The sequence below is a fragment of the Aricia agestis genome, chromosome 10 (genome assembly GCF_905147365.1).
Source record: "Aricia agestis chromosome 10, ilAriAges1.1, whole genome shotgun sequence".
Taxonomy (NCBI): Eukaryota; Metazoa; Arthropoda; class Insecta; order Lepidoptera; family Lycaenidae; genus Aricia; species Aricia agestis.
In genome coordinates this window covers 1,804,539-1,831,561 of record NC_056415.1, presented here as the reverse complement: position 1 = coordinate 1,831,561, position 27,023 = coordinate 1,804,539, and the positions used below count along the sequence as shown (strand labels likewise).

Below are 27,023 nucleotides of genomic sequence, written 5' to 3'. Positions count from 1 at the left end.
TTATGCTATTGGCACTTGACTTGACAGTTACGTTTTTCTAAAAAAAACAATGAAAAAAAACTAGAGAGGTGTCAATACTGTCAAGGGACACTCGGAACGTGCACGTCAGTAGTGACATAATATTTCCAAGTACAGGGCTTCATAACGTTATCGAATACCCGAAAAAATATCGTTACGTACCGGTATTTTCATAATGGTAGCCAGATAACGATATTTTTTTTATCGATATCTAGTAACATAACCAAAAATATCGTTATGAAAATACCGGTAAATATAACGATATTTTCTTCATGGAGGTATCGCTAGTAAGTATATAAAGATAAAAGATAACAACAAGCCCTGACAACGTTAGGGGGACAAGAAATTAAAAAAAAAATGGTATCGTCTCATAGCAAGATCGGAATCGATCGGGATCGCTCGGTCGGAAGATCTTCCGTTGTGGCCTCCACTCCACGCATTATTCCCACATTAGTATTCCTGGGCGTCAGTAGATGGCGTTTTAATTATTTTTTTGAGTTTATAATTTTTAAGTAATATTATGGTAATATTATTGTTTTTTGAACATGATGCCGCGGCCGCACATGCGTCTATCGTATGAAGGCTGAAGCTTCATGCTATGAGACTATCGTCTGTATCTGCCTGTTTTTAAAGTTTATAGATTTATCCTATGTATAAACCTTAAAAATAGGCAGTTTTTAAAGCAACCTTTAATAAATATTGTGTTTTTATGCTCCGTCCAATGACTACTTACTGTCCAATGTACTAGTCATTTACCTATTTTCTGAATTCTGATTTTGTTTTTACCAAGAAGACGAAGAAGATTAAGTAAATTGTCAATGTCAAACCCAGATAGATCACAGACCGACATGGACCGACGCAAAACATTTAGCAAGTGTCAAAATCGTTGTCAAACAAACGAATATGGATTCTTCAGAGGAATCTGATAATAATTTAGATTTATCTAGTGAAAATGGATTTAATAAAGCAGACAGTAATCCTACAATGAATAATAGTGGTTCGCAAAATAATATAGTACATAAAATTTTCAATAGAGAGGTACGTTTGAACGACATTTTTATGGAAGCAAGCCTTCGTTATCTTGCACTTTGTTTTTTTTTTCAAGCTAAATTAAAACAATATTTTTTTATACTTTACTCAGCTCTAGTTAAATCTGTAAATAAACACGCTTTATATATACTTTCTACTATTCTTTAATAGTTCATGTTTTGCCTCACTATTCGCGTATTCATTAGACCCAGAGTGACCACTAAAGGATACCCCCACTAATTATTATTAACATTTTATTTGTTTATTGGCCTACATCTAAAACATAAGTTTTTAAAATCAATTCAGATAAGCTTTTGCCAGACCATGTTTTGATATATGTATATTTTATATTTTATAGGTATTCGGTAGTACTTCTAGAAGATCTAATGGGAAACGCAAGGTGTTCGACAAAATACCACCACGATTACGCTTCTGCCTTATGGACATAGTTCCTATACAATATTTAAGACAGCATATTTTTATGGGATTCTCACAATGTGGGCAATTCCTTCTCAGTTTTACTTACAGTAGTAATACTCAAGTATATTTTAGGGAATTCTCAAAGTTTACGTAAGTACTACATTTATGGCTATATGTTATATGTAGTAAAATTATTAATGCCTTGTATAATGTTCATTCTGCATGGTAAGCTAATAATTTTTTAAGCTTATTTATCGATCTTTAAATTTGTTTTTACCTTTTTAAAAATATGCTTATTCGTTTTATAAGTAAATTATTGTAAAATATAATTGCCAACAAATACAGTATTTTTCATAAAAATGACGCTTTGCTTAATACAGGGTGCAATTAAACCTTCCTGCGAAATTTTTTCCAGGGCTTAGGTTCGTTATCGATTGTTAGGAGAGTCCATTTAACCAAAAAAAAATATATATATACTCACAGACCATAAATTAATTAAAAATTTCAGGCTTCACTTCTTGTCATGGGTGCCAGGTCGTGTGGTTAAGCCGGTTCATAGTGTGCCATTGTTTGGTGACGACAGTGTTGACAGTAGGGTGACCATATCCATGGCACAGTGGAAACATAACCCCTCAGTATTAGTTGTATACGGTATTGCGTGAGTGTGCTTTGAATTTTTTATGGTGACAACAATAATTACTGGTGTCCTTCTACAAGAATCATTATTATTTAATTTCTGTGCAAATGTCTTATGTTACCACATAAAGATTATGGTAAAGTTTTACTTGTAATTTTAAAATAAATATTGTTCTTAAAACCACTTTATGTTTTCAGAGACTCATGCTCAGAGAGGTCTTACCTCAGTGTTGTGGGAGTGCCTAGGTTAGGTTGTAAAAGTTGCTCAGCTATTTCTAAGGATGATGAAGGTAATAAAGATATAAAGATAATTTAGGTGTTATCATTACAAGCATAGAAATAATGTTCTATCATTGACCCCCACTTTCAGATGATTTGAATCTTGGCAAGAGGTGTATGGAGCACAGTTTTGCTATCCACACAAAGTTCTTCTGTACTTCAGACTCCAGTATGTACGAACCGGTGGTGCAACTGGCTTATTCTAATCAAATTATTATTTATACGGATTTTATACATATATTAGAAATAGATATCGTCAAATCTGATCAAGAGAAGAACGAATCTTCTGCCATTGATGAAAAATCGTCTGTTGATAAGGAAGAATCAAACTCGTTAGATACAAACCCAAGCACGCCCGCCTCAGACTACTCCGCACCGTTTCAGTCTCCAAAATACGAGAGTAATGTCGTTCAAAACATTTTGGCGGATTTCTCAGATTTGGAAATGGAACCGTATCAAATGTCGAGGCCGGTGCACTTGCCAGATGTCATGGGACAGGAGTTGTGTATCCAGGCCTCCTCAATATCGCACAATCTCATGGAGGAATGGGAGGGTCCGTCTCCCTCGATACGGACGCTAATAAGTCCCCCGCTGAGGTCTCCGAGGCGAAGGCCCGCCGAAAGCATGTCGAGGTTCAACGAAACGCACAGAACTATAGCGGAAAAGGCCTACGAATTCGTCGAGGAGACCGAAACGAAATGCGAAAAGCTTAGTATATTCAGAAAACGCCGACTGGCCGACAAGAAATACGAGTTTTCGGAAGATAATAATGAGAACATAGTTCCGTTTAGAGTGTTAAGGAGTAATAGAAAGTATTATACTGGTTCGACCAGCAAGCAAACTAGGCGGCCGAAGTCACCGCCGATCGAGAGTGTCGTTTTGAGAGCACATAACCAGATAAGCAGGCCTGCTTCGCCCGTTTCGGATGTGAAGAATGTGAGCTTATCAGCTCTTGAGTCAGACAGGAATAGCGAGTCTGAATATAGAGTCATGGAGATGTTAGACGATGGTTCCCTGAAGACTGTGTCGGTTCACGACAACACATCGAAAACCTTATCCGACTGCACAGTCAGTCCTCAGGATCCATATTTAGTGCATTCAGGAAATTCCAAGTGCAGTAAATTCTTCACGCGATATTTTGTTGAGAGCGACGATGAAATTACTTCTATAATCACAGACTCTGAGGGTAAGTTCAGTTAAAGATTTCAGTAAAAATTAAGCTGAAGGAAAAAAAAACTTTACATCATTAATTCATTACATATCTGAGGGTGTTTGATATTCTATTTGATATGCAACTTTAGGATCTATCATGTCTTCTTCTTCTTTTAAAAATGGCCGCCTCGGTGAGTTGCCAATGTCAGAGTGGCTTAAAGGACTTATGTCAAAAAGGCATATTAACGTGACACATGACAGCTATATTGTGAAATATGACAGCAGTTTGACACGATACACCCTAATACTGGATTTACAGGGGTGACTAATAGCCGCACGATTTACGCCGCACGACGAAAATCAACTGTTTAAATGGCAATACGCCGCATGCCGTATTGTCATTTAGACAGTCGATTTTCGCCGTGTACCGTAAATCCTGCGGCTATAGTCACCCATGTAAATCCAGCATAAGGCTACATAGAGACACCTGGTGGCAATTAGAATATAAATTTCTATCATATCTGTCTAATATGTCTATCTAATGCTTTTATTAGTAAAGGGAATAAAACCTGTAAACTTATAGGTATATATATGAGAAACTTCTCATCTTTGCATATTTACAGATGACTGCATGTCGGGTTACCACGTGGCTCTCCCGCTGAGCGGTCAGGGCGCGCGGGGCATGGCGTTACAAACTGTGAGCGCCGGTGCGTGGGAGCGGGCGCGGGCGCAGGCCCCCGGCCCCCGGCCCGCCGCGAGCCCGCCGACACCCAGCCCGACAGGCCCGACGCTCCCGACAGTCCCGCCGAGGACACTACGAGCCACTCAGCGGTCCCTAGACACTGATCTACTGTGTAACGAAGTGTGCGGCCGGTTGTGCGCAATACACGGAGTTAACTTCATCTACTGCTTCGACTGGGGCTGCCACGTGATTGATGTGTGCCAGTCCAGCGGATGTCTGTCCGGAGTGAGTGCCACTGCCTTCTCACCTCTGGATTTATGTATAGGCAGTATAGGCCATGGCCTATGGGCGGCAGCGTCCTATGGCGTCCTAGGGGGGCGGCAGCGTCCTATGATGGGGGTAGAGTTCGTACATAGGGGCGGCAAAATTAATGTACTCATAAAAAGTATAAGTTTCGCCTTGCTGCCAAGTGATTAGTGATTAAATAAATTAATAATTATGTTCCTTTAAAAGAATGCCTTGTGTAGATCTGCAGTTTATAAGTTGAGAATTATGGTCTAATATTAATAACTTTGCAACAATCAACTTCGATGCGGCACCCGGGTGCCGCATAACAATTGATAGTCTATCGATTCCCACGATCGAGGTAAGTATTACTGCTTAGAATTAATATTTAGATTTAGTGCGAATATATCAAAAAATGTTATTTAAGGCTTTGCGACTTTAAATGTGATTACAAGAATTTGTAGGTTACTTTTGACCCCCATTCTAATTAAAACTTTCACCATCAGCTGCTATCTATTAAGATATTCCAACGTTTTAAGATCAAAACCAGTAAGCTATATAGTCTTTAGATATTGTTGTTATATATAGAACCCTCTGCAGTTGCTGTCTTTGTGATGTGTCTTTTCTCATATCTCAGACAAAACTTGTATAGTTGTTGTAAATATATTACTATGGATGTATAAATATAATCTTTGCCAGCTGTGCGCGATGTGGCTGTGGGCGAGCGAGGAGGACATCGGCGCGTGCGAGGCGTGCAGGGCCGTCAGCGGCGGCTGCCCTCAGCACCGGCGACAGTACGCCGCTGAGGTACGTACACGCAAACAGGGACGCATGTCTACGTACACGCACGCAAAAGAAACTCATGTACGTACGAGTACGAGCACGCACAGATGCAAAGTAAAAAGAAGAAATTAGTTTATCGCGCGGAACATTTTTTCGTATTTAAAAATATCATATTTCCTTTCCTTTCTATCGCTCAAACTATCTCCATTTGAAATTTAATTTATATTGGTTAAGCCGTTTGAGGGCGAAGAGGTAACAGACATACAAACGCTTTTGAATTTATTAATTAGTAAGGAGGTCGCACGCACACTACAGATATGAGTACGTACACGTACGCGATAGGTACGCGCACGCAATAGGTCACGTACCTCGTTCATCCTCGCGAACGTCGTTACGTGTACGTTCACGATATACGACACTACACAATATACGAACGCAAAAAGATACGCGTGTTCGTTCGAGCACAGACTACGGCCGATCAAACCGATTTGTTTCATTAGTTTTATTTCCAACTCGCGTTTGGTGGCAACTGTAGCCCGCGCTTTTATAATGATTGGTAGGTCTCATGACGTGCTTACAAACAACACAGTCCACATAAAAAGCTAAACTATCATGATTTTTCAGTGCCTATTCGTGTGGGACCTGGTGACAGGGGAATACCGCACAGAGCGCGTGTCCATGACAGAGGACTCTAGTCAAGAAGGTTCTAGAAGTAAGTCATTTGTATTAATTTCTGCATTATAATTGGACGCTGTTAAGAGGATACACCAGGGGCGAGAGAAATTGAAAATAGGTATTTGAAAATGTATTGCTGTCTCACCAATCTCAAGTCTCCCACCGCAGAGCGCGTCCGCTGATTCCTTCTCCAAAACTTAACCGATTTAAGTACTTTTTTCATTAAGAATTAAAACAAGGCTTGAGCTGTGTTCCTATGTTTTATTTTTTTTGTATATTTTAGCCAGTTTTGTTTTCTGGGTGTTTGAACACAGAGGAAAATCTGGCCATTTTTTTGGGTTTTTGGACGTTCTTATCTTTTTCAATAATAAAATTATGAAAAAAAAGAAAACATAGGGACATGTTAATAGTGGCCATAGATATTCAGGAAAAAAATCATAACTCTACCGGCATTATCCAGGGAGGAAACAGGGGACAACGTTGTGTGGAAAAACGGTGGTGTGGACTCCTCTTAAGCATTTGTGTACTAACCCACAAAAATTACGTATTGAGTTATGAATGCACTTATGTCCTTTAGATCATTTAGAACAAGACTGCATTCAAAATTTAACATTTTTTTGTGGGATAGTACACAAACGCTTAACAGCGACCATAATATTATATAGGACGTTCTATTTGACAGTATACACTATTCAGAACGTGCACGTCAGTAGTGACATAATATTTGAAACGAAGTTTTAGGGGCATGTGTCAAAAAATAAACAACAAGAGTTTGTTTATTTTGTAAATATTATAGCAAATAAAATTTATTTAGAACAATAATTAATGGTATTTGGGTTAGATGTTAAAAACTACTTGTGGAAAATGAATATAATCATAAAAACTGGTTTTGAAAGTGTAAAACACTCAATAAGTTTCAAGGCCCAATCTATGCTAAAAGGAAATAAATTGGTGTTAGCAGGACATGTAAGGGATGTAGAAGAGCTAAGAACTAATGGCAATGTTATTTAATACGAGCCAATATAATTCGTTGAACATCGGTGATTTTAGCACCCTATAAAACAAGTTTAAACGTAAGTAATGAACTAACCAAAAACGTAACTAAGCATTTAGATAAAGCAAGTCTAAACATTTTTATTCATTCTTACAGATAGATAATAATGATCGGGTTAAATGCAGCTGCGTTTATAACCAGAGCGGCAAGTGCAAACATATTGCTACTTTAATCAGTAACAAAAATACAAGCAATACTTTATACTTAAAAAAATAAATGTAATGTTTCTAAAAATCTTGTTTTTATTTATTTTTTACAACATTAACACTCTGGAAGAAAATCGGAGTCTATAAACTTACTAAAACACTGCAAACATTCTTCATGTTTCTGAGTCTTTGCATCAATACACTTTCAATCAATGAGTTTTTAAAATAGTAACATAGAATAGCATTGCTTTCAATCACTTCAATATGGATTCTTACTCGAGCAATATCAGCGAGCAAGCCCTTTCGGTTTCCTCTTGAGAGTACTTACTCGTTTTGTTTTGCTCAAAATGGGGGCATAAACTTTTTTAACCCTTTCATCTAAGACTTGCTTACTTGAAAAACCTTTTTCATTCAAACTCTATCTCCAGCTTCTAAAAGATCAGTCAAACCAGATGTAGTATCTGGTTTATCGTCATTTGTGAGTCACTGTTTCTTCCACCTGATACTTTGGATTTAAATGAAATAGGTATTCTATGAAACTACCACTGCAAAATTTGTCGTCGGGTTTTGGAGAACATGGTGATCCATCATTCATCAACACTAAAACAATAGTTAGGTACCTACTCAATTAATATAATAAAATGCAAATCAAATAAAATTGACTTGACTGATAATGCAATTTTAGGTTATATCGAATCACATACTTTTTCATTTTTACAGCAGCTATCTGATCTAATTTCCTAGCGGATTTAGGAAAAACATTAAATCTGTATACTGACTACCTATTTTTGCTGTTATTTTTGCAGTCTACGATACAAAAACCATTAAGACCAATTTCTAAAAATTTCAAAACAAGATTGACAAGTTTGTTTGACTACTAACTGAGCCCCTTTGGTTGCATATTTTTGCCACGGCAAACGCGGCAATCCCTTTCTTTACCCCCTCCACCCACTTCGCACGCTCCGAATACTGTATAATGTCATAATACCTACTGCAATTTGATGAAATCTAGCCTGACAACAGCCATAAAAATTGTAGCTAAATTCTTTTAGTTATTTTTGAATAAATCAATAACAAACATCCATCCATCCTCACAAGCGTGAAGATAATCATGAACTATTTTATTTCATTTTTACTTAAGGACGCTATCACAAAAATTATGACAAATTTTGGCAGGTCAAACGAATATCGACGTTAAGGACATTAAAATAACATTCAATATCAGCGAGCCTTGTACAGTGGCGGTTACGACGCTCGCCGCTTTCTTAATAGGGCGAAAATGTATAATACTGCATTTATACATTCGCGTTCGCTATTCGCCTCGTCATTCGACGTTGATTCGACGAAACATTCGTATACGAATGCTGTCGCGAACTTTGTCACGAACTACCGTTCACACATTTTGACATTCGCACACGAACATGGAGGACGTGTTCATATTATGATAGCAATGTTGAATGAAAAATATTATGAAATTTATTATAGCGATATTTTGGGTTCCAAATGAGCTCTTCCTTTTTGTAAAATACTAGGAATTCTAAAATTCGCCTTTCACTCCACTCCATTTTTATTACATAATAATAATAATACTAAAATATACTAATAATAATATTTATTAAAAACCAAAATATATTTCCTTATTATATTAGCCAAACTGCATAGTAGTTTGTCGGCGGGCTACGTGCTCATAAATATTACTAAGAAACTAATAAATATAATACTTATTATACTTTAACAACAAAATATAATCTTATAACATTGTACTAACATTATTATAATAATAACATGATAACATAATACTATACACCATGGGGGGGGGGGGGGGGGGCAGCTGCCCCCCCCTGGATCATGTTGATGTCCCTACTAAGTATATTATCTAGTACTTTTATCTATAAAAAAAATTAAGAACGAATTTTTGCCATTTGTTTGCAATACAATATTTTTACAACTAAAAATTATTAATTTTTTATTCTTTATAAACACCTAGCTTATGAAAAATCTGATTTGCCCCCCCCCGTGGCCCAGAACCTGGGTACGCCCATGCTAAACACTGTACTAAAAATAGGCTTATTTTCAGTACACTGTACTTAAGTCAAATATGTATGCTCAGCTTTGTACACGTCCTGTAGGGTCGGACGCTAGCTGTGAACTGAATGCAGACGAATGTGTAAACAGTAAGTTCGTATTCGCTATTCGTGCCCTTTGATTCGCGCCCGTAAAACCGCTCGCAACGCGAATGCCACGAATAGCGAGGCGAATTGCGAGGCGAATAGCGAGCGCACTGTTTACACATTCGTGTTCGTCATTCGCCTCGTGATTCGCCTCGCTATTCGTGCGAATGTATAAATGCGGTATAAAGAAATTTGAGAGCGGTTCTTATTTTTCTTATAAATGGAAATGTTATTTATTTTTATATAAAATATTTAGCTATTCGTAATTCGTATAGGGGACTAAATAAGCAACAATTTTTTTGTATATTTATTTTCCTTAGTTCAGTGTATTTAGCTATAATGGTACTTATTGATTAGGTACCATTATAGCTAAATACACCCCATTTTTAGGGTTCCGTAGCCAAATGGCAAAAACGGAACCCTTATAGATTCGTCATATCTGTCTGTCTGTCTGTCCGTCCGTCCGTCCGTATGTCACAGCCACTTTTCTCCGAAACTATAAGAGTTATACTATTGAAACTTGGTAAGTAGATGTAGTCTGTGAACCGCATTAAGATTTTGATACAAAAATGGAAAAATTTTCAAAAATTTTAGGGGCCCCATAGGTATAACTGAAACAAAAAAAATTTTTTTCGTCTAACATATGCGTGTGGGGTATCTATGGATAGGTCTTTTTCAAAAATTTTAGGGGCCCCATAGGTATAACTGAAACAAAAAAAATTTTTTTCGTCTAACATATGCGTGTGGGGTATCTATGGATAGGTCTTAAAAAATCATATTGAGGTATCTCATATCATTTTTTTCTAACCTGAATAGTTTGCGAGAGAGACTCTTCCAAAGTGGTAAAATGTGTCGTCGTCGTCCCCCCCCCCCCCCCCCCCCTATGACTTCTGAATGACAATGTAACTTTCATTAAATCAACTGAAATATAAAAATAAATCAAAAACATTTTAATTTCATAAAAATAAACCTTATTGCTGCTGCGGAACCCTTCATATCATTCTGTCTACTCTGCCTTCATGGGCGAGTCCAACTCGCACTTGGCCGGTTTTTTATTTTTAATATTTTGCGATTATTGTGATGGTTAAAACTTATTTATGTGAAAATTTTGTATGCGGCAATAAAATTTTTAATAGTATACACGTGGAGATGAATATATTATCTTTCTTTTGAAACCAAAATATCCTTGCAGTGTGGCTCCTAATTCTTTAAAATGATACCTGAAAATCGCTGATATTTGTGAAAAAATGTGATAGCGTTCTTAAATTCAAACAAAACATCCAAAATTCTACTGAATGAAAGTCATTGTTTTTCTTTATGGCGTGGTGTTATTTAAATTTGTAGTTTACAGTCCCTAAAAGTGAACTTCGTTTACATTTAAATGAAAACGAATTGAAGTAGAGGAAGGAATATCTTGTTTTCAGTACCCGGGGCAGACCGAGCGCGAAAACTAGCTAAGAAGCTCGGCCACATGCATCTTGGGAACGAAAACAGATTACTCACAACTTTAACTGGTACGTATTGAACTCAATTGTTTAATTGTAGCAAGAAATGTAGTATTCAATTGCGTGCCGAGTTGTGCTACAGTTTTACCTTCATTTTCTTTAAGTGTCTCACTGTAAACAGACCTATATGGCAGTATAATGCAATCAAATAGAAATGCTATAAAGAAGCGGTCGGCAACACGCGGCCCATGGGCCGCATGCGGCCCGCGAACTTCTTACTTGCGGCCCGTGAATGTGCTATGAATAAGTTCTATAACGTATCAAAAACAATGTTTTCTGCTTGTGTTATTTTAAAACAAACACTTATTTACTTTCATTATGCGTAGGTATCTCTAGGGTTAATACGTGTGAGGCCTGCGGCCCGTCTTTAGTTTATTTTGCCACCTTGTGGCCCTTGCCTGCCAAAAGGTTGCCGACCGCTGCTATAAAGGATTGACCTTTAGCCCGGGCGCGCACTAGCGGCCAAGCCGCGGCGGCCAGACAGTCAAAAGCACTATCGAATAAATAAAATCCTTTAAAATTACAGAAATCGGGCCTTACATTTGCATTAAAGCAGGCCATAAACGCAAGGGTGTACCTGACAGGTTTGCCTGTGCAGTTACTACACCTGTCAGGCAAAGTTGAGGCAAAACCTGCACATTTCAGTAACATATACGCTCCGGTTTACCTGAACAGTTGACCTGTTCAGGTAAAACCTGTCAGGTACACCCTTGCGTGTATGGTCTGCTTTAGTTGCATTGCGTGAATCGTGATTTCCCGATAGCAGTGCCAGTGCCTAAGATCATTCGTATCCTAATATAATTTGAATGTAATAAATCAATATTATATTCTTAAGTCTGAACTAATTATCAAATATCGAGTGAAAGTTACAGCAAAATCTGATTCTCGCAGGTAAATCGCTTAAAAGACTGACGGATGAGGACAACTGTATAGAGATAACGAAGAACCACCCCGACTCGTCAGAGTCCGAGTCTGAAGAAGAGGACAGCGACTATGACTGACTCCCTCACTCCTAGACGTGAGTATGAATGTTACTTATAGACTACATGCTCATGGAAAAAATTAACCCATGAAATGAACAAAACTGAATAACGTTGTACCTGTACCTGCACAATACCGCTCAGAAATGACGTCATTCTCTGAGTTATTCCCAAATATAATAACAGCCTTCTAAGAGATACTTGCGTTGGTTCATTAAACTGGTTAATTTTTTCCATGGTCTTATTAGGCACAAATCACAATTTACTTATCTTTACAAATCTTAAAATTGCGAAAGTGTTGTCTCTTTACGTCTTTACGTTTAAACCGATGAAACGATTTTGATAAAATTTGGTGTGCCTATAGTTTGAACTTAATGATGTTACAAATAGACATGTTACTCGCGCATCATATTAAAATAAAATTATTTTTTGATGTATGCTGATTAAAATAAAGTACTAGTAGTAGTACAGTCTAATATAACAATGTAATTTTTTCAGGTGGCAGCTTAATCTCGTACAAGAATTGTAATAGTTTTATTATCAGTTTTTGTAAAATTATTCTAAGTCATGTTTGTTGAGGCGGTAATACACGCACTCCAAGTTTATAAACTGTAATGCACTCTCTTCACGTTGGCAAAGGATGATAGACATAAGTGATTTAGAACATATGAAGAATACATGTCGTCTATGGAATATTAAGTTTATTTCATCTACAATCGACGTCTATAATAATTAATCGTCAACGTTTATAGTGTATGTTTCATAATAAGATATACAGGGTGCAATTAAACCTTCCTGCCAAATTTTTTCCAGGGCTTAGGTATAATTAGGCCATTTAACAAAAAAAAAAGTTTTTTTTCAATGACATATACTTTTATCCACCGAGGGGGGGGGGGGGGGTGCCCCTCCGCCCCTGGATCATGTTGACGTTCCTACTAAGTATATTATCTAGTACTTTTATCTATAAAAATTAATTTGTTTGCAATACAGTGTTTTTACAACTAAAAATTATATTTTTTTTATTCTTTATAAACACCTAGCTTATGAAAAATCTGATTTGCCCCCCCCCCTGGCCCAGACCCTGGGTAATTTGCCCCCCCGGCCCAGAACCTGGGTACGCCCATGTTTTTATCCCAATTAAAATCGTTGCAGAACGGTCACTCGCGGCGCGGGGGAATGAGCGGGGGTGACGCGGGCAGCCGCGCACTTCACTCGCGGCGCGGGGGAATGAGCGGGGGTGACGCGGGCAGCCGCGCACTTCACGCGCGGCCGTGTCCATTAATGGACGCATCGTGTTAATTAATTGTAGTGTATTTTAGGATAACTTTCGGAAGCTATTTCTCAACATTTTAGTACTGAGTGATTATAAATTTAAAAATACGTGTATTTTTATTTTTAACAAGGATCAATATATGAAAATTTGGCAGGAAGGTTTAATTGCACCCTGTATTACTGCAATGTTTTCACGCTGGAGGCAGCACCAGCATACACAGTAAACAAAAAAATTTGTTCGACGTTTCACAACGTTTCTGTCAATACTCTGATATGAATTATGACGTGAGCAACATGTTGGATTTTTATCGGATTATTTACTGTATGAACTAGTGGCGCCCTCTCCTCTGACCTTTTACGTAAAATTGTCTATTGTGGTGGTAATCGTGGCCCAACTTGGAGAGAGGCCGTAATTAATTACTGATCATAAAATTTACACGTTAACCTCAATGCAAACTTATGTGTGTGTATCATAGTGTAGAATGCAATACTCCGTTAATGCTATATTAATCTAACATTAATACATTTTCGATAAGTTTTTGCTTTTTTGCAACAAAGTTGAAAGAAATTGTATGAGATAATGAGCAACACTTCACTCCACTATTAATGAAAATTTACCGTCGCGCTTCGCTGCAGTGCAGTGTAGTTACGCCTAATGCTGTTGTAGCTTTCCACGTAAATACTTTTTTTAGTTGAATAGTATCAAGACTAGATTGAATTTGTATAGTATTGATGTTGGATTAATAGCAGTAAGGAGGTAAAGATGTGAAAATGTGCTATTGGCTCAGTAATCGGTTGTGATAGAGGCGGGGAATATATGGTTGTTTAAGTGCCTGTTGATAGTTTCTTTTTTATCAAAAAGTTCTACTGAAGTTTTTTAAATCTGTGCTAGTTTATACTTTGAAAAGGCCATTTGCGTTTTGTATATTACGATTGTAGATAAAAGGGATCAGAGTAAGTTTTGACTGTAAATTATGCATTGAAAATTAATTACAATTCATCAATAACCTTTTTAAATTATTATTGATTAATAAAATATTTTTTGTATTTAATAATTATTTAATACTTTAAGCCATAACTTTTCTGTTATTTCAGTCGTGTCAGTTATTGTATGGCTCTTACACTACAGGGGCTCTAAAAGAAAGATTTTTTCTTGGATAGAGCCCCATAGTTTAATACAAGAGGCTTGATACACCAGTCACCACTACTCTGTTCATCCACTTTGTCTACAAAACAATTTCATGATGAAGACTTCTGTAAATATTGATATTATATAAATGATGTGATAAAAATTATCTCAAAATGTGTAGTTATTATTTAATGAACTATAGGTTTGTGATATTGTTTATATTCTGCTCAAATATTATTTCATAATTAAAAATATTAATGTCTACCAATGACTTTGTTGCAATGTAAGAGCGGTATTAAAACCTAAGATAAGCAATATAGGATATTTTTGTTTTTATTTCCATTTAAATTAATTTGAACTTGATTTGAACAGAGTGTACAACAATGTCATTAAAACATAATCCTCACAAATTGATATTGCATTTAATCCTAGTAGTAATTAATATTGTAAATAAAATAAAACTTGCCATCGAAACATTTTACTAAGTTAGATTTTAAATAAAATGTGTTTGAAACAAGATTATATTTTTTTTTGTCACAACTCCCATTGCATCTGTTAATTATACAAATTATATTTGAACGCCTCAGATACTATAGCTCTCAAACAAATTAACTTGTATAATAGTGTTCTTAGCTATAGTTCATAAATCATAATCATCAGGTCACATACTGCTTGACAAGTAAAAACAGGTTTACATAGTTAAATAAAAAAATAATTAACCTTTACGCCATTTTATTAATATTCAAAGAGACGTTTAAGTAGATTTATTTGTTACCACAAAAATTATCTATAAACAATAATACTATCATACCTTTACTAAGTAATAAAAATATGTAAACAGTGGATACCTGATATAAAAAGGTCTTCTGTATTTATCTGATATATTATAAAAGTAACCTGACATACAAAGATAGCCAACCTTATACATATTTTATACATAGCGAAAATTTCTTTATTAATGGTGTATCTTTATTCTTTATTTAAAATAATTATAATAAAATTTAATAAATCTAAGTATTTTGAAAGTGGGAGAGCCATGCTTCGGCACGAATGGGCCGGCTCGACCGGATAAATACCACGTTCTCACAGAAAACCGGCGTGAAACAGCGCTTGCGCTGTGTTTCGCCGAGTGAGTGAGTTTACCGGGGGCCCAATCCCCTAACCCCTACCCTATTCCCTTCCCTACCCTCAACTATTCCCTTCCCTTCCCTACCCTCCCCTATTACCCTATTCCCTCTTAAAAGGCCGGCAACGCACTTGCAGCTCTTCTGATGCTGCGAGTGTCCATGGGCGACGGAAGTTGCTTTCCATCAGGTGACCCGTTTGCCCCCTTATTTCATAAAAAAAAAAAAAATATCTAGACACTGATGTATGCATACATGACCAGAGATGAGAAACAGAAAAACACAGATGATTTTAGATCCTGAAATTAAGTTCAGTTGATGTAGAAATAATTATATTTTACTTATACAAGCTATAAGACATAAACATGTCTACTTTTAAACCATTTTCCAAGAAAGGAGGTTCAATGTTGTTTTGTGAAACATTTTATGATATTACATATTAATCTATCCATTTAGAATAGTTTCACCTAGAATTTTCTTTGAAAGTGATACTTATGTTGATAAATTTGAGCTTAAATATCTCCAAACAGACTGATCCTAACTAGAATATTGATAATAGTGGTTTGTAGTTAGCTAACTACTAACCACTATTATCAATATTACAGGAAAATACAGAGAAATTAATATAATTTCTCTGTATTTTTTGTAGTATGACTGGTAATTTTTTTAAATAAAAATATGTATCCATGTAGAACTAATTTTAGCTTTTTTCCAATTTACAGTAGATTTCTATGTTTCAACTTACAAATAAATGTATTCTTCTTTCTGCCTGCCTGTGCAGCCTGACAGGTAGGAAATATTAATGGACTGTCCATTAATATTTCCTAATAAAGATTTTTTCAAAGAAAGATAATTTAGAAGTAGGTTACAATTTAAATTACAAATACCAGCCAGGTTTCTACAGGCCAAAAGTATCATTGCAGTCGGGCTCTGGTTCTTCTGCAGTGGGCAGTTTTTCCCCGCTCTCATCAATGAGGCAACTCACAGACATCTGTTCAATATCATCCCATGAAAACTTTTGGAACTTCTCTTCAATTAAACGAATAAATTTCTTTGCAGCAGTGTTGGCGTCTTGTTCTGACATACCACACTGTTTGAAGTATTTCACGGAAGCAACCATCAAACTCTCTGGCTTTTTTACAACAAGGTTTAATTTTGTGCCATCCTTTATTGATGGATATGTAGATACGGTTTGCTCGTCTGCCAATGTTCTTCCCATGAGTACCAACTTCTGGTCTTCCACAGGTATCGATAACTTTGTGTAAATGTTTTTCTTTATATCTAAAATCTTTGTACTTGGATCGACCTGCAAATTTGACAAATTAAAGAATACATACTATATTTACCCACATCAAAGAGATTAGGTAACTTCTAGTTACTTATTGATCAGAAAAACATTGTTTCTATCGTCTACGTTGTAAAAATCATGAAAGCATGAAAGAGTTTAGAGAACAAATCATACCTCTAATTTACACTCCCCGCCTTTTAACTGCTTTATTGTTATATTCATTTTTAAGAAGAAATAGTTTATAGGACTGAATTAATTTGTTATTGGGATTGGTGGGTATACACTTTTCTTGTAATTGAAACAATTTTATAGTTTTGAACTATTTTTACAGCATTATAGGACAATACATTACCTATACACTAAAGTCTAAAATGACGTTTGACGGCAAGTGAACTGTCAAGCACAGATGACAGAATACAAATTATCTGTCAAGTGTCATGAGTCATCATAGTACCTGTGTAGTGGTATTTAAAGAGGCCGATTCACGGCAGGACTGCACGGCAGTCCTGCCGTGAATGGGCCTCACTGATAGGTTCACACCATAAAGTTAATACACCTAGCGGAATAGAGAAACAAAGGCCTGAGCAAGAGAGGTGTCACTATCAGTAACACTGCGTGGTAAAAAGAGACGTGTGACACATGACAGCAGCACTATGTTTTTGACGTCCAGTCGGCACGTGCCGCACGTTGACAATTTAATCTCATAGAAATCAGGTTCAATCATGCTTGTGTAAGTGTATACATACATATATTTTTACACACAGATGAAACCAATTTCAGTTTCGTTTGACAGCTCTAGATTGTTGCTCTATTCCGCTAGGTATATTAACTTTATGGTTCACACTCGGTATTTCCGGCCGGCAACAACGAGTCTGAACCAATCAGTGAGGCCCTTTCACGGTAGGACTGCCGTGCAGTCCTGCCGTGAATGGGCCCTTTTAGGAAGCCGTGTTCATTTCATTTTTTCGCAGTTTGGCAGCTGAGTGCTGACTGTCAACTTCTTAATGGAGTGTCATGTTCTAACAATTTCTGTCAGATTTTAGAACATGACACTCACACTAGCACTAATTTTTAATTTTGCGCATGCGCAATGTACAGACCATAGATTAAGTATTATAGTATAGATGTAGTCTTAGCCCGTCATCGCGTGGCCATTTTGTGCTTATTTTCATACAAGTATTGTGTGTTTATTTTCTTGACTATTTCTATTTGTCGATAATTCCGAAGCACTCTATGATACAGGAAAGAAAGTCAATTAGTTCATGATATCGATTTACTATAGTTCAAGTGATGAGAATCCGTAAACACACGTAAAAAGCTATGCAATTTTTATAGCCAAATTAATAATTGATGTGACATTTTTAGCCCTAATGCCTTATATAGCACGAATAAGGGATTAATAAACTTATAAATTATCTTTTTAGCTTACAAAAATACCGATTGAAAAGCCCAAAAAACGTTGTTCAAAACTTACGTATTCAATGTTAAATCCACGTGTTTGAGGCATTCTTTGGCCATTCTTATGGTTTATTATATAGCGGAACCACAAAACTCAACAATATCTAGCATTAAATGTTCACTAAAAACCTTTATTAACACTTTTATTACATGAAATATGCCGACCGACTCCTTTGTTATGTCCTATTAAGTAGGACATAACATTACACGCTTTTGACGCTTATACACCGATATAAGACAAAACGAACACGACTCATGACACTGTCATGTTCTAAAATACCAATAAAATACTAACAATTTCTGTCAAATTTTAGAACATGACACTCACACTGACACTAATTTTTTACTTTGCGCATGCGCAATGTGCATTGAAAAACGAAACGAACACGACTATTATATACAAACATAATATATATAGTCAGTCAAAAAAGTGAAGGAATTAAAAAGTGGCAACATTGTCATCCCTTTCAAATCAATCGAAAAAAGGGATGACACTACGATGTTGCCACTTTTTAATTTCTTCACTTTTTGAAAGACCATGACAAACTTAGGTTGGGTTGCACCAGAGGCGTGGTTAAAGTTAAAGCTATGGTCAAAGTTATGGTTATAGTTAAGGCTAATTTAACTTTAACCTTAACTTTGACCTTAAATTTGACCGAAGACGTTGCTGGTCCGACAAGGCTTTATAAGAACGTGGGCGGGGGCGCTGCTGGTAAATGAGAACTGTCAAAAATGGCGTTTTTGTATGATAACAGCGTTAGTTCCTTTTTTCGCCACGTGCATTTATAGCCTTGTCGAGCTCTATGTTTATAGTTAAATATGGCGTCTTGATGACATCCATTTTTAACTTTAACCAAAGATTTGACTTTTTGCTTTGTAGTTAAAGTTAAGTTACAGTTATAGTTAAAGTTAGCTGGTGCAACCCACCCTTATAAAAAACCTCCCCTGTCACAGAATTGTCAATACTTTTTTAAATTTTCTTATATACAGACCACTGTTTTATAACCCATAAGCAAAAAAAATATTTTTTGTACCTTTTCAGTTTTCCAGTTATAGCAGAATATTCTATTTTATAGGGTATATAGTATAATTATTATCTTAATATAGGCAGTTATAATTTATCAGGATTTTCAGGAATCGCGCAGCACTTTTTACAACGTCTTGGCGCTTGGCTGGTCTGGCCACCAAACTCCAAAGAGGATGCCACTTGTCTCGAAAACTCAACGAAAACTTCTTAAAACTCATTGTAAAAACAAAAATAAATAAACAAGAAATGATTGAGTTATGATGATAAATATGATTGAAAATAAATAAAATTAATTACCAAGGTGATTTATTGCAAAGTGTTAAAATACTATTTTTGTAGTTATTTAACATATTATAATAACTACAAAAAATGAATGAAAAACTAGATTTTACAACAGACATAAATTTTAGTCGGGTTTCGATATATATCTACGACTTTGAAGACACCGAGAGAGCGAGTATATATAATAATTTTCAGTATTTTATTATATAATTAATATCATCAATAACTAATCTTAGTTAGATTAAAAGAGTATGTAAAGTCTCTACTCTCTACAATAATATATCTTATATATCTGTAGTAACTAGTATCTATCTTGTAAAGTATATTGTATACGTAATTATACAAGTAACAATTATTATAAAATAAAATAACAATAGATTAGACCACTACCTACCTGGAATTAGACTCTAGTCTCTAGATTATAGAACTCTAGTGTCTAGACTCTAGATCAGTGTTTTCAACCTATTTTATTTTTGTGTATTTTTATTTTTTATATAGTTTCCCTCAACCCTGGCGACGCGACCCCCGTACAGTAGCATCGCGGCCCCCCAGGGGGTCAATTTTGAGCACGCTACTGATCACATTTTTTTACCTTTATAGTGATTATTCTATAGTCCGTCAAGAAAGTCATGACAGCCGGGAAAATTTTCTAAACGTAATCACGCTTATTTATGGTGTATTTTTTTCTTTGTATTTTCACAAAGGACGCTAATTACATTTTAAATATTGACAACCTTGCGCATTTTTATCTCGAATTAATAAAGTTCTCATATTTTTTATTTTATTTAAAAAAAATCCCGCCTGTCATGACTTTCTTGACAGACTATACAAAAGCGCTAAGTTAGGCTAGGGCACAGAATATATTATATTAGTAGCTAGGGGCATTATATTTTTAATTAAATATGCGCGTCAGAATTACAAAGAAAAATATTATTTATGGCACGTCTATCATCTACAGTTCGACAAGGTTTTATTTGAACGTGGCGAGAAAAGGAACTAAATGCTTCTATCATAGAAAAACGTCATTTTTGACATGTGTTTCAAACTACAGTTCGACAAGGCTTTATTTGAACGTGGGTGACATTGATTGGAGCGCTGCTGGTAAAGAAGAACTGTCAAACACATGTCGAAAATGACGTTTTTCTATGATAGAAGCGTTTAGTTCCTTTTCTCGCCACGTTCAAATAAAGCCTTGTCGAACTGTATATTGAGATAGTATAAATAGTATCTCAATGGTATGAGTTAATTAGAGATTATTCAAAAAAGTGGCACGTTGATAAGGCAGGGTTCGCCATTCCTGGCCTATGCTTTCTAATAAGAGAAATCAAGCCTACACAAAAGTTCTTCACTGCTAATCAAATAAATTTACATGGACCCCGCCTATAATAATTATTGTGAACCCCCATTTTTTGTCAGGACTCAGGGCCAACGTAGACCCCCGTCTAGTCTCGCGTGGACCCCCTGGGGTTCACCTGGACCACTATAGGAATCACTGGACTCTAGACTCTAGTCTCTACTAGAGTGTAGACCAGTGATCCCCAACCTTTTTATACGCGGGCCAAACATGTTTTGGTCTTGGTGTCGCGAGCCACAACAAAAATTTTTAGGTTATAAAAATAACGTTCTTCAAAATTAACGATTTAAAACTGAAAAAAATTTACGACTTTCACGATGACTTTACATTATTTTGCCGGTGGGCGTGAATATCACGCGGGCCACAAATAAAGACCCGGCGGGCCGCAGGCGGCCCGCGGACCACGGGCTGCGGATAGCTCTACTCTAGACACTAGAGTCTAGCTAGAGTATAGACTTGACTAGACTTTAGACCTAAGATTTAGAGTTTCTGACAGTCCACACCGCCACACGTATGAATGCTATGAATTATCATCAAATTTTGTTTGGGATTGTCTACGGATCCGGCTATAATTTAGCCATAGTAGTATAATAGGCTATTAAATAAGGTAACGTAGTAAAATTTTTATTGACATTTTAAAAAAATTAAAACAACTTACGGGCTAACGAGTAACGGGCCGCAAGTTGGACATGGATGATGCAAGCCGCATAAACTAGAGGCTCATTGATTGATTTCTCAAAGACTGGGGTCCCCACTCGGCACCACTGACCACTCCTATTATAGGTTTATGCCACTCCCCACTTCATAAGTACCAAACGCGCTTAAAAAAATATGATTTTAATATTCAAGACTATAATTTATGAATTTTCATACTTTATCTTATTTTTAAATAATAATGTTAGTAATGTACTTAATCTATTATCTTTTCAATTTAGATTTTTGATACATAATTTACCTAAGCAGATAAAAGTTTAAAGAGGTAATGGACTCATCGAAGGACATAGTTAATTATCTTATAGCTATAAATTATAGCCATAGGCCAACCATAGGCCAACTTTGGGCTTACGTGAAGAGGGGTCTTAAGTAAAAAACATGATTTTATTTTCTAAATCGGAAGACGCCATCTGTAGGAAGATAATTTTCTCTAAGTTTCGGACATCATGGATGATGGATCGGTAGCCTAGGAAACGGGTGTAGCTACAAGACAACAACACTACCTATTACATAAAAAATACTTCACATTTTAGTGATAATTAATCAATTACTTAATTGAGATATTGTTAAATTAATATTTTGTTTCTTGTCAATTTTATTTCAATCTATTTACTGCGTGTAAAGTGATTTGACAGTGGTATGGCTGGCAGGTACGTTTTTAATCTTTAAGTTATAAAATCTTTATAAAATGATTACGTACCGATATAAATTTAACATTTGAGACTCAAATTATTGTGTCCCTACAAAGAGGGGAGATTTCCGCTCTCCCTCAATGATTATGTCGATCACCCCAATGCTTGCCTCAAATTTCGTAACAGGTAAATTTCATTCGTAATTAGAAGGGTCGCATACGGTACCAGGTACGGATTGTACCTAGAAAACCTATAGTTCATATGCGTCCACCTGAAAAAATACTCACAATTTAGTCAAAGTAGTAGTCTTTTCTAAATTAGTCTCAACGAATAAATACTTGTATGAAGACACTTTAACCTGAAGCTGAAATTAATACATTCATATAATACAACAATAATTTAGTGTTATTTATCAAACATTGTTAAAGCCGAAATACGTCACAATATTAGTAAGCACTTAAATAACACTCAGATAAATGTATTCACATGCAAGCAAGCAATACTGTATCAGCACATGTTATGGTGCATCCATGCATAACACCACAAGCAGGTGGCATCACCGGACCGTGACGCACCTGCGAACCCCCACCACCACTATCACACGACTAAAGCACCAGCATAATATTAGGTGTCCTAGTAACGGTCGTTTGATCAATATGTTGTTTATTGGCATCAGTGTTGATAATGTTTGTGCACTAAAGTGAGTTGAGGACAATAAAATGTCTGAGTTGGGCTTTGAACATGTGTTTTATCTGGAGAGTGAGTATTAATTGTGCCGGGTGGCTGCGGGGAGGGCAGTGTTGCCGGGATACACTCCCCAGACAGCGGCCTCGGAGCTTGGGACAGATCAATAACATCTCCACTGCTGGGACGGTGTTATGCAAGGATTAATGATATCTTATTTATGTTTATTATTTTTGTACTTTAATATGTTGTAATATCCAATATTGTGCTTTGTTTTAATTTTATGACATTTTATGTCTGTATGTTTCAGAAAAGTCCATGTAATGATAATAATTATGGCTTAAATTTGTTATTAGTTTGAAATATTTAAATCAATAGCCATATTATTGTGTTATTGCTGGAATATTCTGTTCTTTTGACTTAGAGTAAGTTAATATAAATTAAAAATCACACAATAAGCTTAGCAATAAGCTTAGCTTAGAGTAAATATAAGTAATGGAGTATAGTATGAAGTAAGTTAAATGAAAATACACATTCAGACAGTGACAATTTATACAGAGTGTAACAAAAAAGAGTGATAACACTAAGTAGGTTGTGTATTTTTACTTACATAGAATTTACTGTGGAGCTAGTTTTCGTAAATGATTATTTCAGCGAATTAATGATGTTGAGGTGTTTCTCATAGGAACATAGAAGTCAATTGTAACTCTTTTAGCGCTGCTACTTTTACAGAAATTTACTATTACCACTTAGTTACATCTGTATACAGGCAATTGAACCTTCCTGCCAAATTTTGATATATTATTGATTCTTGTTAAAAATAAAAATACACATATTTTTCTTTTACAATCACTCAGTACTAAAATGTTGAGAAGTAGCTTCCGAAAGTTATCCTAAAAAACACTACAATAATTAATGGACAGTGGACACTATGCGTCACCGCGCCCGCGCGTGACGTGCCCCTGCGCGCGCGCCTCCCACCGCGTCAGCCCCGCTCATACCCACCGCCGCAAGTGACCGTTTTGCAACGATTTTAAATGGGATAAAATATGTCATAAAAAATAACACCCAATTTTTTTTGGTTAAATGGAATCACTAATATTGATTCCATTTAACCAAATTAAATTTGGTTAAATAAGCACTGGAAAAAATTTGGCAGGAAGGTTTAATTGCACCCTGTATAGGTATTATACAATTGTCAATTACATAATATTGAAAAATTAATAATATTTCTCCCAGAGAACCTTTCACATTACAGTATAATTCCAGTATTTCAACTATAGCATCTTCACCGTGACATTTCAGACTTCGAGTGTGAGGGTTCGGAGGTGCTGGTGGAGTCTACGCCCCCCGCTTCCCCCGCCCCCCGCGAGATGGCGGCGCGGCTCGCGGCGCCCGCACAGGTCACTCTCCTGTCTACAGTTTAGTGACACCTTCTCTCTTCTACCGCTTGTGTTCACACGCGCTTTTTTCGTGCTATGTATGCGTTTAGCATGACCATAGTTGGATAGAGATACTGACGTCAGTATAAAAGGAAATCTGACATTATTTATACGTAGAAATAATGTCAGATTTCCTTGTTTATCTTTTTAAGGTTACTCTCCTTTGTAACTGGACACCTTCCTTCCCTCTTCTATCGCTTGTGTTGGCACGCGCTTTGTTCATGTGTGTGTAGTATGATTTCAGTAGGTTGCTGACTGGTTGAAGAAATGTCAGAATCGCCTTTGTCGATCTGTCACTTTATCTTAAAGACTATTTTATACTGTAGAAAAAAAATCTTTGGAGGCCATGTTATGTATGCAGATAGCTGTTTTGGCTTGAAATGAGGGCCATGCGTAGCATGACCATTGTAGAACTGCGTTTGCGTCTTTTTGCGTCTATCTGAGACAATTCTTGAATTATGTTTAGATTTTATGGACGAAATGATTAACTAATCTGTAATAAGGTCTTTCTATAGAAGCCATGCTAAGGATACTGGTAGCTGTTTGGTAAACGGTAAACGCGACGCGACATAAATATGTAGCAGTCTAGTCTAACGTATAAACATTTACCGGTTAATCCATAAGATGTCGATAGCTTGTCTACAAATCATGGTCAACTTACTTAACTTCTTACGTTGTGCCGCGTTGTTTTTTTTTTATATAACTTGCATCAGAGCGTGACGTATGCTTCCATACTTAAGGAGGCGACGAGCCGGATCGACCTTGAAGAGATAGGAATCTACCAGAAAAACAAGGTCCGATACCGGCTGGCGAGGACAGGTGCCCGGATGCTAGAGGTGACCGGAGAGGACGCCCAGCAGAAGGCGATGCCCTCGCCAATAGAATGAGGGAGGTCCTCGACAGGGACGCAGTGAGAATCGCTCGCCCTGTCCAAAGAGTGGAACTGATCGTCTCCGGTTTGAGGCGAGAGCTGAGGCCACGTGCTGGGGACTAACGGCTGTATCACAGGATTCACAGCAGCCAGCAAGCCCGGCACGAGGAAGAAGCACAAGGCGTAAGCGGCCTGGAGCCGATAGGGGCGGGGCGAGTGAAACCGCCCCCGCCATGGAGGTAGAACCTAGGTCTGTGGGCGGTTGATCGGGGTATTACCGCTCACAATATAGGCCTCGAGAAGAAAGGCGCCCCCGATGCCCGGGGAGCCTCTCGGTGCAGACAGGCGGCGGCAAGGCTGCTGCAGGTAAAGAGATGCCGGAAGCGGCAAGCGCTGCAGAGGACGCGGTTGAATGCTTGCGATCCTGTACCTTCGAGTGAAACGTTGACAAGGGCATGGGGGCGTATTAGTCGGTAAACCTCTGCGGAGGGAGTCCGATATACCCCTGCCCCGTCCCCCTGAGTTGGTTACGTATTCAATTTAAATATATTTTTAAATATCAATGTATCTCCCAGGGCGCGGGCGGAGGCGCGTCGCCGAGTGCCGTTCGGGAGCTGATAGTTATACCGGAGCTGCCCAACACCATACATCTGCAGCATGCTATACATCAGGTTTGTTTATACTCTCTTTTAAGAGTTAAGTAACTAGGAGTGATTTGTGAACCCTTTTTAGAATAACTTCCAAGGAATTTCGTCCTTTTTTGATAACTTTAATGAATTACAATTAATAAGCTTAAACCGAATTTTGCACATTATGAGAAGCTTCTTTATAAATTGTCCTGACTCCAGATACAGTCCAGGGTTAAATGTGTGGCCCGCGAAGGTACATTTCTTAAAATGGAACCCGAGCGAAACTAATTGGTGACCCCTGGTCTATATGAATGGGAGTGTCCTGGATCTGTCTAATACAAGACACATACCAGGCGTCATAACATGTCTTTTGTTGATGTATTAACCTGTTATCCCCAGGTGTCAAACGTGGAGGTGAATGGAGATAGCTCAGGTCAATCCAGCCCCAGCACGGAAGCGCAGCACACATACATTGTAGCGAGTAAGTATTGTGTGTGTGTGTGTGTGTATTGATGCTGTCTGTGTTTTACAATTGCAGCACGTGAGCGCATTATGCGACATAATGCTCGATATTGAAAGTTTCAACTACAGCAACGCTTCGTACAATCAGGCACTCTCAAATTTAGAGTCCAATTAAGCATGACACTTTGGCATTGTGCGCACTGAATCGCATTGCGCTCTGCAATTAGAAAACACTGAAGTAGATTCATTGGCAGGTGCCTGTGGTATTTGGTCAGGTTATGTCAAATGTGATCAAAAAGGGCTTGATTTAATCCGACCAAAATACCTTGATCTGTCATCTGCCTTTGAATTAATTTGTCTGATAGTACAATTTTAGTTTAAAATCATGATAGATTGTTTAGAATGTTGGCACTATTGTTTTGAGTTGCACCTTAGGTCCACTTGCTCCAGTTTGGGTTAAAGTTATTCCTCTGTTAAATATCTTATTATTTCTTTCGTTATTTATATGTAGGTATATATAATAGGGGACATGATAATATTTTGAATCAGGATTAGTGTTAACCGAATTCGGCGCTAGTGGGCCTTGTGTAGTAAGAATGTGTCTGTATTCTGTAAGATTCAATTTTGAAATTGAAAATATGATCCAATAATATTATTACTATCTTTCATTAGTACTTTAACAAGAAAGCCGCCAATCCACCGCAGCGCACGGAGAGACTACGCACGTGCGTCAAGCTTCGCTTTGTAAGAAAATATATTATGTGACTGTGTCCACTGCCACCCACGAACACGCTACGCACCAATTGACTCACGTAGCTTGCTCGAATATGGTGCACACGG

General features: G+C 37.0%; 3 protein-coding genes and 1 long non-coding RNA gene across 8 annotated transcripts in view; 2 read left to right on the top strand and 2 right to left on the bottom strand.

Moving 5' to 3' along the window:
• The first annotated feature begins 877 nt into the window (after window positions 1–877).
• Window positions 878–12,622, top strand: LOC121731112. Its single transcript, XM_042120455.1, has 11 exons — window positions 878–1,056; window positions 1,406–1,617; window positions 1,976–2,125; window positions 2,302–2,393; window positions 2,474–3,568; window positions 4,158–4,501; window positions 5,201–5,308; window positions 5,909–5,996; window positions 10,755–10,844; window positions 11,727–11,853; window positions 12,314–12,622. Exons 1-10 carry the CDS (start codon window positions 922–924, stop codon window positions 11,834–11,836), a joined length of 2,424 nt encoding a protein of 807 aa, XP_041976389.1. The 5' UTR covers window positions 878–921; the 3' UTR covers window positions 11,837–11,853; window positions 12,314–12,622.
• The window catches only part of LOC121731120, a 23,006-nt gene continuing 7,138 nt past the window's right edge, over window positions 11,156–27,023 (bottom strand). Inside the window, exons 1-3 of one of the 2 annotated variants that reach the window (XR_006036193.1) lie at window positions 17,391–17,401; window positions 15,380–15,386; window positions 11,156–11,257 (exon numbers count right to left, since the gene is read on the bottom strand). This is a non-coding gene — a long non-coding RNA (uncharacterized LOC121731120). Of the gene's footprint in view, window positions 11,258–15,379; window positions 15,387–17,390; window positions 17,402–25,201; window positions 25,205–27,023 lie in introns of those variants that run through there. The other variant, XR_006036194.1, reaches the window with a different exon arrangement.
• Window positions 16,186–16,973, bottom strand: LOC121731119 (ubiquitin-like protein 4A). The gene is made up of 2 exons (XM_042120466.1): window positions 16,803–16,973; window positions 16,186–16,646 (listed from the first exon to the last, which is right to left on the bottom strand). The coding sequence occupies exons 1-2, from the start codon at window positions 16,848–16,850 to the stop codon at window positions 16,239–16,241; spliced, it is 456 nt and encodes a 151-aa protein (XP_041976400.1). The 5' UTR covers window positions 16,851–16,973; the 3' UTR covers window positions 16,186–16,238.
• Window positions 21,884–27,023, top strand: part of LOC121731113 (transcription factor RFX3) — a 20,301-nt gene continuing 15,161 nt past the window's right edge. For 2 of the 4 annotated variants that reach the window (XM_042120458.1, XM_042120456.1), the window contains exons 1-4: window positions 21,884–22,113; window positions 24,085–24,200; window positions 25,668–25,763; window positions 26,121–26,202. In XM_042120458.1, coding sequence (XP_041976392.1) covers window positions 24,153–24,200; window positions 25,668–25,763; window positions 26,121–26,202 — 226 coding nt within the window. In that variant the 5' untranslated portion in view covers window positions 21,884–22,113; window positions 24,085–24,152. Of the gene's footprint in view, window positions 22,114–24,084; window positions 24,201–25,667; window positions 25,764–26,120; window positions 26,203–27,023 lie in introns of those variants that run through there. The other 2 variants (XM_042120457.1, XM_042120459.1) reach the window with 2 other exon arrangements.